The sequence below is a fragment of the Corvus moneduloides genome, chromosome 6, assembly GCF_009650955.1.
Source record: "Corvus moneduloides isolate bCorMon1 chromosome 6, bCorMon1.pri, whole genome shotgun sequence".
Lineage (NCBI taxonomy): Eukaryota > Metazoa > Chordata > Aves > Passeriformes > Corvidae > Corvus > Corvus moneduloides.
The window spans coordinates 33841651-33854777 of NC_045481.1; the positions used below are offsets into that span (position 1 = coordinate 33841651).

At 39.3% G+C, this 13127-nt stretch overlaps 1 protein-coding gene across 3 annotated transcripts in view; it reads left to right on the forward strand.

Moving 5' to 3' along the window:
• The window catches only part of RAD51B (RAD51 paralog B), a 424424-nt gene that overhangs the window by 50677 nt on the left and 360620 nt on the right, over positions 1-13127 (forward strand). For all 3 annotated transcript variants that reach the window (XR_004240589.1, XM_032110706.1, XM_032110707.1), the window contains exons 5-7: positions 883-1019; positions 7554-7673; positions 8944-9127. Coding sequence is in view for 2 of the 3 variants with exons in the window: in XM_032110706.1 (XP_031966597.1) it covers positions 883-1019; positions 7554-7673; positions 8944-9127 (441 nt within the window). In the remaining variant the exon portion in view is untranslated. The remainder of the gene's footprint in view (positions 1-882; positions 1020-7553; positions 7674-8943; positions 9128-13127) is intronic.

The window sequence follows — 13127 nt, forward strand, 5'->3', positions numbered from 1 at the left end:
AGCAGACTGCCATCTCTAGGAGAAAAATACTGCTCTTAGAAACTGGTGATCTCATCAAACAATGTGTTCTTTGGATCCTGGTGGTTTTTCTCTTCAAAATCACACTGGAACCTTTTCATTCGAGCTGAGTCTGCTCTCTTTGAATGCTGCTTCACCACAGGGACTTTCAGTGAGCGCAGGTGGAAGCTTAGAACTGGGGAGCTGGTCTGGATCATTGCATGGTGTTGGTGTTGAAATATGGTAATAGGGAGTTAACACCAATGAAAAACCACACACTGCATACTGCAGTGTAGTCTCTGGGGCAGATAAAATCTGTCATGTATATATGTGGTTCATATTGACCATTCAGTCTTTATAAGCAATTATCCTTGTGATTTCTAGGAGACCTGGTTTAACCAAGGTAGTGATGATTCCTAAGGAGTTGTTTATGTCTGTGAGCTCTTTAGCTCTGGACTTTGTTTTCAGCTCTAAAAGCCATTGATGACGATGTCAACTGTGAATCTTCTAATTCTGCTCTATTTTAGAAGGTAGCACAGAGACAGATGGAAGAGAGCTAGGTGTCTCTAGGGAAGATCTTGTGAGATGAGGGGGAGAGTAGGCGACCTTAAATTTTAAAGGTAACAATGATGTCAAAGAAATAAAGTGTAAGCATAATGCTGTGTCTGAAAAGCTTTTTATTCTTCAGGGGATGAGTTTGTCTGCAAGGTACAGATCCAAGAGTAACTGCAAGTTGGTCTTTGTGGGCTGTGTTGTGTCTTTTCATGGCTGTCTCCTCCTTTGGTAACTGGAAGAGCAGAATTGGAGGGACACTGGCTGATGTGACTGAAATAAGAGTAGAATTATGGTGATGAATGTTATGTTGCTGATCTTTTTTTTTTCCAGATAACTAGCCCACCAGGTTGTGGCAAAACTCAGTTTTGTATTATGGTGAGTGTTCTGGCTACACTGCCTGTAAGCATGGGAGGACTAGATGGGGCTGTTATATACATTGACACAGAGTCTGCATTCAGTGCTGAAAGGTAAGATGCAAAATTCTAAAATACACATAACTTCTTAGCACCTTTTCTCTTGGAACCTTCAATTATTTTTTGAGCAGTAATTGTGCACTTTTAAATACTGGTGGTAATTATTAAACATTCCTCTGGTATATGCAGCTATTCCATAGATGATGAAATTAATTTAATAAAATGGTTTGCTCACCTTCCTAATTTGTATGATGTTGCAGATTCTGGTATGACAAGGTGAATGGCATGATTTTAAATTTATAAATGGTCCTATCAGTTCTGTACCTGAAATCTTGCTTTGCAGTTTGGTTTGTGGAATTAACGGGAAGTTAACTAGAGCATGTAAAGGCCCAGCATTTTGACTACAAAGGCAATGGAGGTTTTCCAGTGAACAGTGGGACTTGACATTGCCCGTTTTCCTTCAGATTTCCGTCCTGTTTCTGTTGAACGGGGCCTTGTATCCTCCTGCATTTCTGATTCCCTTCTGCATCTCCTATGTCCTTAGCAGCTATGCAGTACCATATTACCTTACTTCTGTAATGTTTCTGGTTCTTCTAATATTTCCTGCTTGGCCCATGCAGCTGAAAGGGCTCGGCTGTGCACTTCTGGTGTGTTCAAGTGCTGAATGGACAGGAGACACTCTGTGCCTTATTGCCTGAGAGTTACACGTGTGGGTTGCCACTCTTCCCATGTTAACTGGCTGATTAACTGTTGAAAAATCCAGCAGTGTAGCTCTAATTTACTTTGCTTAGTTACCAACTTTGCTAAACTTTGAGGCTTTGATGGTTTTGGGATTTCAGTTCCTGTGTCCCTGTTGTTTGTTGTTTGGAATGAGCAAGTTCAAAAGTTATTAAGGGTCTGGGGAGGGACAAGAAGTAAAGTATTCTAATCCTTATTTGTGTAGAAAAATGGGCAGAAAGAGGTTCACTGAAATAATTAATATATTTCTGATGATTTAGTAGCTATAGCCATGGCATTAATCTGGAGTATCAGAGCAAATGTATGTCCATTGATTATTCGTTTCAAGTTATCATGGATGAGAAGGTGGGATTTCTAACCCTGTTTTTTATCAAGGTAATTTCACAAAAGTTTAAAGTATAATATATTAAAGAAAAAAAGCTTCAAGCAATGGCTCTGCAAAATATGGTGCTTTCTGCTTACATACCACTTAAGTTTTGTTTCAGGTCCCTGAAATGTAAATAGTAAAAAAAGTAGGACCTAAAGAGTGCGTTAAGACTTGTCACTTAGAAATGAATGCTAAAGAAAAGGAAAGCAGATGCACATGAAAATGAAACTGCTGAAAATAGAATAGGACGTAGAAAGGAAACATGGTGAAAATAATATTAAGGATAAGACTACTTATGTATTAAATCGTATTTAATATTGCTCAGTTGCAAATGATAAATAAACACAGTTCCAGCAGACTGACTATACCTTATACTTTCTATGCTGCATCTTCTAAGGAGCTGAACCATCAGAGCCAGGGAGGTGCATATCCCCTTTTCCCAAGGTGTTTGGGAGCTGGAGCATTTTCCATTTGTGGAGAGACCGAGGTCTTGCTCAGTATAGCGGGGAGAAAGCATTGGGGCAATCTAACAGTGGCCTTCTCTTGCCAGTGAGGAGGCCTTAAGGAGATGGCACAGGGGTGTATGCTGGGAGACAGCAGGCATACATTGAGCTTCATTTCTGGGCTGATACATGGAGAAGATTTGCAATTCCTAACTGCCTTTGTGGTGAAAAAACTTCGCCCAGAGAGGTGGTGCTGCCACCTTGAAGACTTGTGAATTAGATAAAGACTCAAGTAACTTGTTCTGACTTCATAGCTGGCACTACTTTGAACAGAATGTTGCCTCAAAATCTCCTGAGTTCTCTTTCTAATCCGATTTTCCTTATGATTCTGCAATCCTGTATTATTAATAGATGGCAGGTAGAAGATACGTAGTTTTTGTTGTTGCTCTCAACACTTAAGACAAATACTCATTTAATAGCACCTTAATTTAAAGGGCTTGATAGAGACATTTAGCTGGCACTATTTTTATTTAACATTCAAAAGTCTCTACAGAAAGTCTGAGAAGAGTGTTTGTATCCCTTCTGCTTTGTAGGGCTGAGAGTTGCTAAGTAATACAGGCTGTAATGCTGTGCTGCTTCTAGAAAGATACTGCATAAAGCTGGGTAATTTTATTTCTTGTGATGTAAACTCTGCCTGGCAGGTCTTACTTCAGGGAAGGGAACTTTGATTCCATGAACTTTCGCAGTCTCGTTATTCTCTAACATGACAGTTTAGTTCAGTGTAATAGCAAATACTTGGAAGAGTGATCAGAATTGAGGCTGGTCTTGTAAGATATGCCACGGGTTTCTGTAATTTATGTATTTTTCCCTTGTGTAAGAGAAAGCTGTAGAAGTGCAAGTGGTGTCTGTCATTCCACTTCACCAGAACATGGACAGTAGGACTGGTAGATGGAAAGGGCCATAGTAAGTCTGGAAATCAAAATTGTTGTAATCAGTTATATAGTAACCAGCTATTAACTGAAAACTTACTAGACTTTTCAGAAAGTCTGAAAAGAATTTAAGTTGGCTTTTGTCACTAGTCATACTGCTGGTGAAAAACACTAGATACAGATTTCTGTGTACCAAAGCTGAGAAAAAACAGATTTATCTATCCCATGGGCTTCTGTCCTGATTGGAGAAAACATGTTCTGTGCAATTTTTGATCTCATCATGACAAAAGGCATTTAAATATTAAAGAACTTTAGCCTGCATGGAGCTCTGTAAATAGTGCTTCAATCTCAACATGTTGTTTTAGGTCAGTGTGTATAATGATGTTCTTTGTGATATGCATGGCTGTAAGAAAGCACAGTGGCATCTCGTTTCATGCAGGCTATTTAATGGCAGCTGTAGCGGGTTGGGTTTGTAACCGGGCGGAAACACCAATTTAGTGTAGTGGTTTGGTCGAAAATACTCATTACTGTTTATCTTCTGTGAGATAAGAATTAGGAGAAATGCAAAGCAGGCACCAAACTTGAAAGAATATAAAGAAGTTTATTAACAGACCTAAAAGAGGGAAAAAAAATTATACCACCTTCAGAACTCTCCTCCTCCCCCCACCTTCCTCCCTTCTCCCACTGACAATGTAAAAAGACAACCCTTGAGATGTTCAGTCTGTTTACCACTGCCATAATAACCTTGTTCAGTCCATTTAGAAAGAGAAGTCTCTTCTTGCTCGTGCTATGAAAACATTATCACAATGAGACAGCCGCCTGCGGAAGGTATCTTTTCAGCTTTATACCGGCTAGCGCTTGTATTTCAATGCCTTAGAAAGCCTTGAGCAGCCTTGAGAGGTAGCACGGGCAATCTAGCACTTTAGTAGCTCTAAAATCGGTACCTGAATCAGCTGCAGAGCAAATACCATCAGCAGAAGCAAAGAGGGAGAAATATAGCTCCCTGCTCGCTCAATTCCCTGCAGTTAGAAGCCTTCAAATGAGACAGACGACCAGAGATGTTTACAGGAAAGTAGCTGAGCTGAGAGAGAGCGTTTGCCTCCCCTCGACCATCTTTTATTCGGAGAAGGGGAAAGGGGAGGACTGGGGGCGGACCCGGGGTGACCGGCCAATCAGACACTGCTGAAGAGTCTGAGTTACATTTGGCTTTGCCCGCGCTTGGAACAAAGGAGCTATGAGCACATGTCTTTGGGAGGGGGGAGGGGAAGCTCAGAACAGGCGGCAACAGCCGCCCACTTCCAAATATCGTTCAGTCCATTTAGGAAGAGGAGTCTCTCTGCCTGCGTGTGAGTCCTTTCCCCCGACTTGCAGCTTTTCCCGCAACTGCTTTCGAGGGTCCACTCTTGAAGTTTTTTGGGGTACAATTTTAAGGTTGAACCGTTCAGAAACAAAAACAGAGGCCCTTCTCCTTCCCTGGGAGCAAAGGGTCTTCCTCATCTTCATCGTTAGGACTATCTCTGGGAGCATCTCTAGGGACTGAGGTTTCTCCTTTCCCATTTGGAGCAAAAGTCCTCATCTGGTCCATCTCTAGGGACTGAGGTTTTCTCCTTTCCCGTTTGGAGCCAAAGTCCTCATCTGGTCCATCTCTCCCTGTCCAAACTTCTCATGAAATTACAGCTGCATCAGCATCTGCCTATCTCAGCGCAGGTGCTTTTGCTTGCGAGTTGAACACTCCACCCCCCATATCTTCATGAAATGACAACGGGATACTCTGATATATCATAGCTTCACAGCAGAATTTCAGCTTTAAGCATCTCCTCTCTCTCTTCCCTCAGGTTTTCAGCTCTTCACAGCAATAAAAGGGTTAATCTCACCTTGGCCTTGCAGCTTTGCAGCTGGAATGTTGAATGTTTCTTATCGCAGTGGAGAGGGGGGAGAGCCGAGCCGCTCCGGCTGCCCACGGCAAGGCAGTGGGGGGGGTTCCACGGCTGGAACAGGTCCATGGCTCCAGGATGGCCATGGCCCGCTGGCCCCCACACGGGGCCTGCAGCCACCTGTCCCAGCGCCGGAAACGAGAGAGAGCTTGGGGGGGAGTTTGTCTATTCTTGTGTATCACAGAGGCGGCCACAACTTTAAGTGGCTTAAAGAATTGTCCATATTCAAACTGGCCAGCTGATAGGTTCTGTCAGGTCCCAGAGGAAACTGTAAGCACCCCTCAGCAAGGACATCCCTTCTGGGACTCTGCTTGCTAACCTATGACAGCAGCTCACCATTGCCCTAATAGTCTACATGATTAATTGTACAGGTGAGCAGACAAAATTCTCTCTCTGGAAATTCTGCTGGACAAGTTTAGATGTGATAAGTGATGTACCTAATGAAGGAGATTCAGGCTATTGAAATGGTTTGCTCAGGGTAGGTATATTGACATTCAAGCTTAGTATTTCTATTTTTGAACCAAATAAAACTGATTTTAATTTTGTTTTCCCTAAAATGGCTTTAACTTTGTGTTTTAATGAAATGGGCCTAAATCAAAAGCATTGAGATAACTACCAAGTTGTGCCCACAAGTATAATCCACTAGATGCCACTCTTCTCAAGCTATAGGTGGTAGGATGTGTCTGTTTAAAATACAAACAAAGTATTTTTTGTTACTAAAAAATAAAATCTTCATTGTGGAAAAAAATTTCTGTGTACAGATTGTAACTACAAGTTTCAAAGTGAAGTTCTTGGATTGTCTCTTTAAGGATCTAGGTGAAATTGTCTGGTGGTCAGAGGAGTGGAACTTCTTTCAAGTGATTTCTGAGGAGTTTATAGGCAGTCAGCATTTCTAAAATGCATACCATTTAGTTTCCTCAATGATTTTATGTAAAAAATATAATTTAACTGAAAACTGTTTAGTTTTACATCTGTATGAGAGATTTTTTCAAAGTCATAATTTGTGAATATGAACGTATTTTGACAACAAATAATAAATATCCAGTTTCCTCTGGCTTCTTTTGGTGTTATCACCTGTTATCTGATATACTTCCTTGGTCTACTCTGATAATAAGTAGTGGTATGCTTAGCAATTGTAATTCAAGGTTTTGAAGGGTTATGAATTTGCTAATAAGATAGTGGAGAACATTTATTCATGGAAGCCTGCATTCAGTTCTATCAGTAAAGGAGCCGCTTAAACTGTTCAGTCTTTTTGTTACATCATGTCTTGCTGTTTGGAGCTGTGGTATCTGAATGAATGCATGCTCAGTTGTAGATGCCTTGGCAGCTGGAGCCTCAGTCACCTTCTGACACAATGGTGTTTACTTTTTTGGTTTTTTTGCTGCGTTCTAACAAGTGTATTTTAATAAGATTTTACAAGCCCTTTTCATAAATAGGTCATATAAACCAGAAATGGTTATGGTGGAAGTCTCCCATCTAAATGACATTGTTCATGTTTTTAAGGAGATTATCTGTGAAAAGATTTACTTTGTCAGGCATATTTTCCATACATGTACTGCATGCATAAATATTTGCAGTTGAGCTGGGCTCTGTTCTTTGCAGTCCTGCTTCCATGTTCGTTGGGTCTTCTAATGGTTCTTCTGCTTCTTAGCAGTTTGTTAAATTTCTGTGGTCACACAAAGCCAACTTTATGATTTCACTGCAAGATAAAGGTGAAAAGTAAGATGGTTAGAACTGGAGAGTACTTTTGTTGAAATGAAGTTAATATTTAGATAAAATAATTAGAATAGGAAAATGCTTGGTCATTGAGTGGAACCTCTGGTATAAAAGTTGAAGAACTTATTCAGTAACTAAACTTTGCAGTTTCCTTCTAGAGGAGATAGGCCCTTTCTTTGCATATGGACACGTGATGTCTTTCCCTAGTGTGCCATGGACTCAGCATCACTGGAAAGAGACCCTAACTGTTCTGACTTCCTCTGTTTCAGTCTGACTGATAAAGTATGCTTTTCCTTTTAAAAAGGTTTCCAGTCTTAGTTGGTATCTGCTTATGGCTCAGAGGTTTGCTGTATTGGCTTTCTGAATGCTTGGTGCCTTATGAGCCTGTATTATTCTTTGTGCAGTATTATGCCTTTTGTTTTTTGGGTGGTTTTTGTTTGCTTGTTTGTTTGTTTTAATAGATTGATTGAGATAGCAGCAAACAGATTCCCTGCTTATTTTGACTCGGATGAAAAGCTGTTCTGCATGACCCGTAGCATCCACCTGTACCGAGAGCTGACCTGCTGCAGTGTACTGAAGAGGTATTCTTTTCCATAGTTTAAAAAAAAAAGCAAAAAACCCACAATTTTGACTGGATTTTCTATATCAATATTTTTGTATATCAAGGTTTTGTAAAGAGTAATTAATTTATTTGAGACCTTTTCATGTGGATACCAGCATGGTGTCTAACAAAGTAACAGAAAGATTGACATTGCTCTTTTCATTTCATAACATGTGACTATTCCACTTGATGTTTTTTAATTTCTGATAGACAATTTCTATGTTATCTGATCCTTCTAAGCCTTTGAAGGGGAATGTTCAAGATACAGATATTCTCTTGGATTGTGGAGAGACCATACTACAAGAGTTACATTTTCCATGAAATAGAGTTTGTTCCTCCAAAGCAGTTTACTTCCAGGAAGATGGGGACTCCTCCAGCAGTGGAAGGGAGGAGTTGTTTAACGATCACCAGCCTGAGTGCTATTGTTGGCAGTGTTGTATTGTCATGTTGTTACCTTATGTTGATTTGTGAACAAATGTCACAATGAAAATTAATTAAGTTACATTTTAGCATCATGTTGTGTGTTTTATGTTAGTGGGAGAATTATTATAAGAATAGTTTCTTTCTAATACAGCTTTATCAGTGAACAGCTAGTAGCATAGTAAAGAAACATGGAATGGCTTGGGTTGGAAAAGAGGTTTAAGATCACCTAGTTCCAAACCTCCCATCATAGGCAAGGATAGCATCCACTAGGTCAGGTTGTTAATGGCCCCGTCCAGCTTGGCACTGAACGTTTCCAGGGTTGGGGCATCCACAGCTTCTCTGGGCACCTTTGTGGGTGCCTCACTACCCACTGACTAAAGTATTTCTTCCTAACTTCTAACCTAAATCTCTCTTCTTTTGGTTTAAAACCATTTCCCCTTGTCCTATCATTATCTGCCCATGTAAAAAGTCAGTCTCCCTCCTACTTATAGATCCCTTTGAAGTACTGGAAGGCCGCAGAGAGGCAGAGTTTCAATGTCCACTTTACTTGCTGTCTGCCATTCAGGAGTTGTACAGCATAGTGTTGCTAACTAGAGGTCTTCCAAAAGTCTCTTTTGGAGAGATCCTGCCTTGGGCCCACTGAGCCTCAGATTCCTTTTCAAATCTCTTTAATACAATGCAGATGTTAATGGAGGTGATGTGTGAGGAGGGAAAAAGAGGGACTGACTTTCAGCTTATGAAAGGAAACTTTATTTAAAAAAATTTCAGGGTTATAAAATGGTTCTATTGTGTATATAATGATATCAGTGACTTTTTTTTTTTTTCAGGATTATGTCTTTGGAAGAAGAAATTATTTCAAAGAAAGTTAAACTCATAGTAATTGACTCTGTTGCTTCAGTTGTCAGAAAGGAGTTTGATACAAAACTCCAGGGCAATCTGGCAGAGAGAAGTAACTTTTTGACTAGAGGAGCATCAGTGTTGAAGTATTTGGCAGAGGAGTTCTCAATACCAGTAAGTTCTTCTTCCTTTTCTATGTTTTTGTCTTACAGTATCAAGTAATAAAATCAGAGGAGGAGGAAGATGACAGACGAAGACCAGACAATGATTCTAGTAGGAATCTTTAAGCAGGTTCCAGTTGGAATGTAATTAGGAAATGGAAGAACAGTAGTTGTTCTGCTTGGTGTGTTTCTTCTGTGATATTTTTAAAAATTTCTTAGAAATTATTTTTATTTTTTGTTAATTTGTGACTTTAAATAAGAAATTACAAGATTCCCCAGCTGTCTCTCAGTGCATTGTTTTTGTTTTTTGGTTTTTTTTCCTTAAATCCTACATTTTGTTGCCGTTAAATACTGTTTATCCTGATGGTTCCTTTGTACTGTATTGTCACTGTAACTAGTGTATACCCTGGGTAGCTGAAGATCTTTTTCTGCCTCTGTTTCTTTTACTTAAGTTAATAGAATCTCAAAAAGGCTTATGCTCTGGAACAGCATAAATTCCTTTTGTAGCTGATAATGTATGCTAACTTCTGCAGAAGGGAAGGTAACAGCTCAGCAAATCCTTGTCTGTGGACTTGCCCATAAAATGCAAAGGAAGACATGGACACTCAGTGCAACGACTGGTTAGACCTGACTGAAAAGTGCTTTAGAAGATGTAAACTGCATATGTGTTTGTGTGTGTGTTTATTACGTGATCCACAAAGGGTCATTGCAAAAGATACCATTGAAACTCAACTCTTTAAAGTATTTCCTGGTATGGGTAACTACTCATCACTCTAGTGTAAGGAGAAGCTGTGGTAAGAATGTGAGTAAGACTGGTGGGGCCTTTTTCACTCTGACGCTCCTGAGGTCACAGAAACTATCACATCAGAAGTAGGCTGATGTAACTTAAGAGGAATGGATTTCCTTCTGCTGCGTGACTTCAAGAGTTCTGATGGAGAAGATGAAACCCTGCCTAAGTGCCTTTAAAGTTCATGTACAAAAGATAGCATCCTAGTCGGTGCACCCAGTAATGTTTATAACTGCTTTAAGAAGCCTGGAAAGAATTGTGTGTAAGCATGTACACTCTGATATTTTGAGAAAATATTATGCATTCCTTTGAGAAAGGGGAGAATTTTTATGAAAAGACACTATTTTTCTCTATTTCTCCATTTTCTTCTTCTTTAGACAGCCCCAGCCCCTCCTTCTGCCTTCACTGAAATGGTGAAGCTGAGCTGCATTTGAAGCTCTGACATTTCATGCTGCTGTCCTGCTTAGTCAGAGCAACAGTATTGATATGCACAAAAATCTTAGAATTGGACATTATGAAGTAGCCTAAGACTGTGATCCTAATTCTTCCTACATAAGAAGAATATAAAGCTCTTAACATTTAGAGGTTTCATTATGTTAAAGCTGACATGTTTGCTTTGAGACATTTTCAGTACCTGATGTTGAGATTGTTTCTCACTGTGAACACTTCAGCAAGGAGTTCTGGGATTTTTAGCAGGAACCTGTGCTTTGGTTACAGCCTCTGACTTTTTGAATTGGTTGATGAGATGTCTTACCTTTTAATTTAAATCTTTGAAGATCCGTGTAATTACATGTGATACACAAATACACAAATTGGAAACTTGTATGTTTTTAAAGCAACTATTGATTAGATTTTTCCAATTTATTTAATGCAAATGCACTCTGTTTTCGTTTATCATCTTTAGCAAGCATTGCTGGTTGGTTGGTTCTAGAGTATTTTAAATATTTGTTAAAATTTATGTTGCAAAATAAACTCTAGCAAGTATTAATTAAGAATTCTAGGAGGGCTTGGGCTAGAGATTTGGGTTCTTGCAAACACGGATTCCTAAGCAAGACTGTCTGGCTAACATGCAAAATCCAGTGGTGGAGTGTGTTATGCATCAGCAACTGTTGGTGCAAACCATAAAATCAGTCTGCTGTTCCATATGTTGCATTAACTTCCCTTACAGAGTATCTGAGGTTCTCACTGTAAATAACTGTGTTGGAGTTATTTCAGATGTTTTTACTTACCTAGAAAATCATAAATATAAATTTCTACTTAAGGACGTTAGTAAGGTTGCAAAGTGATTTAGATCACTAATAAATTGGACACATGAATATAATGCTTCATGGCACAATCAGTGCAGCTAAATACTAAATCGGGGAGCAATTAGGGAGACTCAAACTGAGGCTGATAGGATTTGAACTTGAAGTCAATCCTTTTGGCTGTAGCTAAAGGACTGGTGAAAAACTTTGAGTAGTTGAACAAGGGAACTGGAAATTAGGAGATACCAGCTATAACTCTTAATGGAGCAGTACATCTGCTGTTGACAGTCCAGAGAGGGGGGTGAAAAATCAACTTCCAGAGAACAGCCTTGAAAATGAATGGGGGAGAGCAGTCTTAGTAAAGCTTCCTTTGTTTAGCTTAGCTAAGGAAATGTTAAGGGCTTCATTAGTCAATATGCACCTACTCGGCAAAGAGGTATTTGATAAAAGCTCTCTTTGGCTGACACAGGTGTACCACAGGTCTGTGGCTGGAAGCTGAATTAAGCAAGTTCAGACTTCAAATAAGGGGTGTGTTCTTACTGGACTAATTAACCATTGGAATGCATTACTAAACATAAATAGCTGCTTATCATGAGCATGTTTAAGTGGGTGTTCTTCCTCCATTTCCGAAAAGGGAAATGGGTTCAAACAGGGTTAAGTTTGTGGAAACCCTGTGCTACCATGTTATGCCATAGTTAAAAGGATTTTAATGCAGTTATTTTTGTTGGCATTATAAACTCTCTGTTTATAATTATGTGTTCGTGGTGTCAGGTTATTGGGTTTGATGTGCAAGAGTGGCTAGCAGTCATAGTTTTTACCAAACTCAAGGGGAGCTGTTCCAAACCCAGGTAGCTCTGTATGGTATGAAGTATTTGGAAAAAAAATTGACCTTGATTATACCAAAACTGATGGTAGTTGTTCATTAACCTTTCTACACCTCTATTTTCAGTTTGTAAAATGGGGCAGAACTGTTCATTGAGAAGATGCTGTGAGGATAGGGTCATTGCTAATAACAAAGAACTTAATACTGAGTCCAGGACAATATATAGATGCTCATTGGAAAGAAGCAGTTGCCATCCTCAGTGTAAATTTAAAACGGTTGTAGTAAATGAAAACTTAATCTATGTCTTGAGATGAGAAAAAAATAATAAACATATTAATTGAATGGTCCCATCTTAGCCACTGAATGAAGCGAGTGAAAGTGGTTTGTGACTGTAATTTTTTACTTGACTGAATTTTTTGCTGTTGTAGGTTTTTTGTGTTTCTTTTTGTTGTTGTTTGTAAAGTACAAAGAAAAGCAAAAGGTTTTTTTTTTTAAATTTATGGACATTAGTAAAGCTTAAGTTGTTTCTTAAAAGTCAAGTAGGATGCCTGATCACCTTTTTTTATCTTTTCTTCCATGTAACTTAGCAGTAAGCCCAGGTTCATTCTAGGCATTTTAAGTGATGCCAGAGCAAGAGGCAGCACAAGGCTTAGATCACTTATGGCCGACTGACAGGTGACCTGGCAGCCATACTGATGACTGAACAGTCTCTAAAGCTTTTGCCTCCATGGGGTACTATGTAGCATTGTCCCTTTTTTCTGGCACAGAGCTGAAACCAAAACATCCTTTTTTTCTCCCAGATTTGGTTGGAACTAGCCAGTGAGATCAAAAGCAATTCCTAGAAACTGAGAAGGACAGCTTGATTATCAATCAAACAAAATCCCCTTTTGTTTTGAAATCCAGTGAATATGCAAATCTATATGAAAAAATTACCTTTATCTGTTGATAGAGCATCTTGTAGTTGAGAGCATTTGGATCTGAATGTGTTCTCTTACAATGTGTTGATGCTGTCTACCAGATTACATTTAAGCAACAGTAATGAGTCCTGTATGTTTCCTGTCGAGCTTCCTGGCTTCCTTAACCTTCTGCAAAAGAAAGAAGGTAAAATGCACTTTGGATTTTCTTTCTTCTCTCCTTCTATATTCACAGGAAACTATAT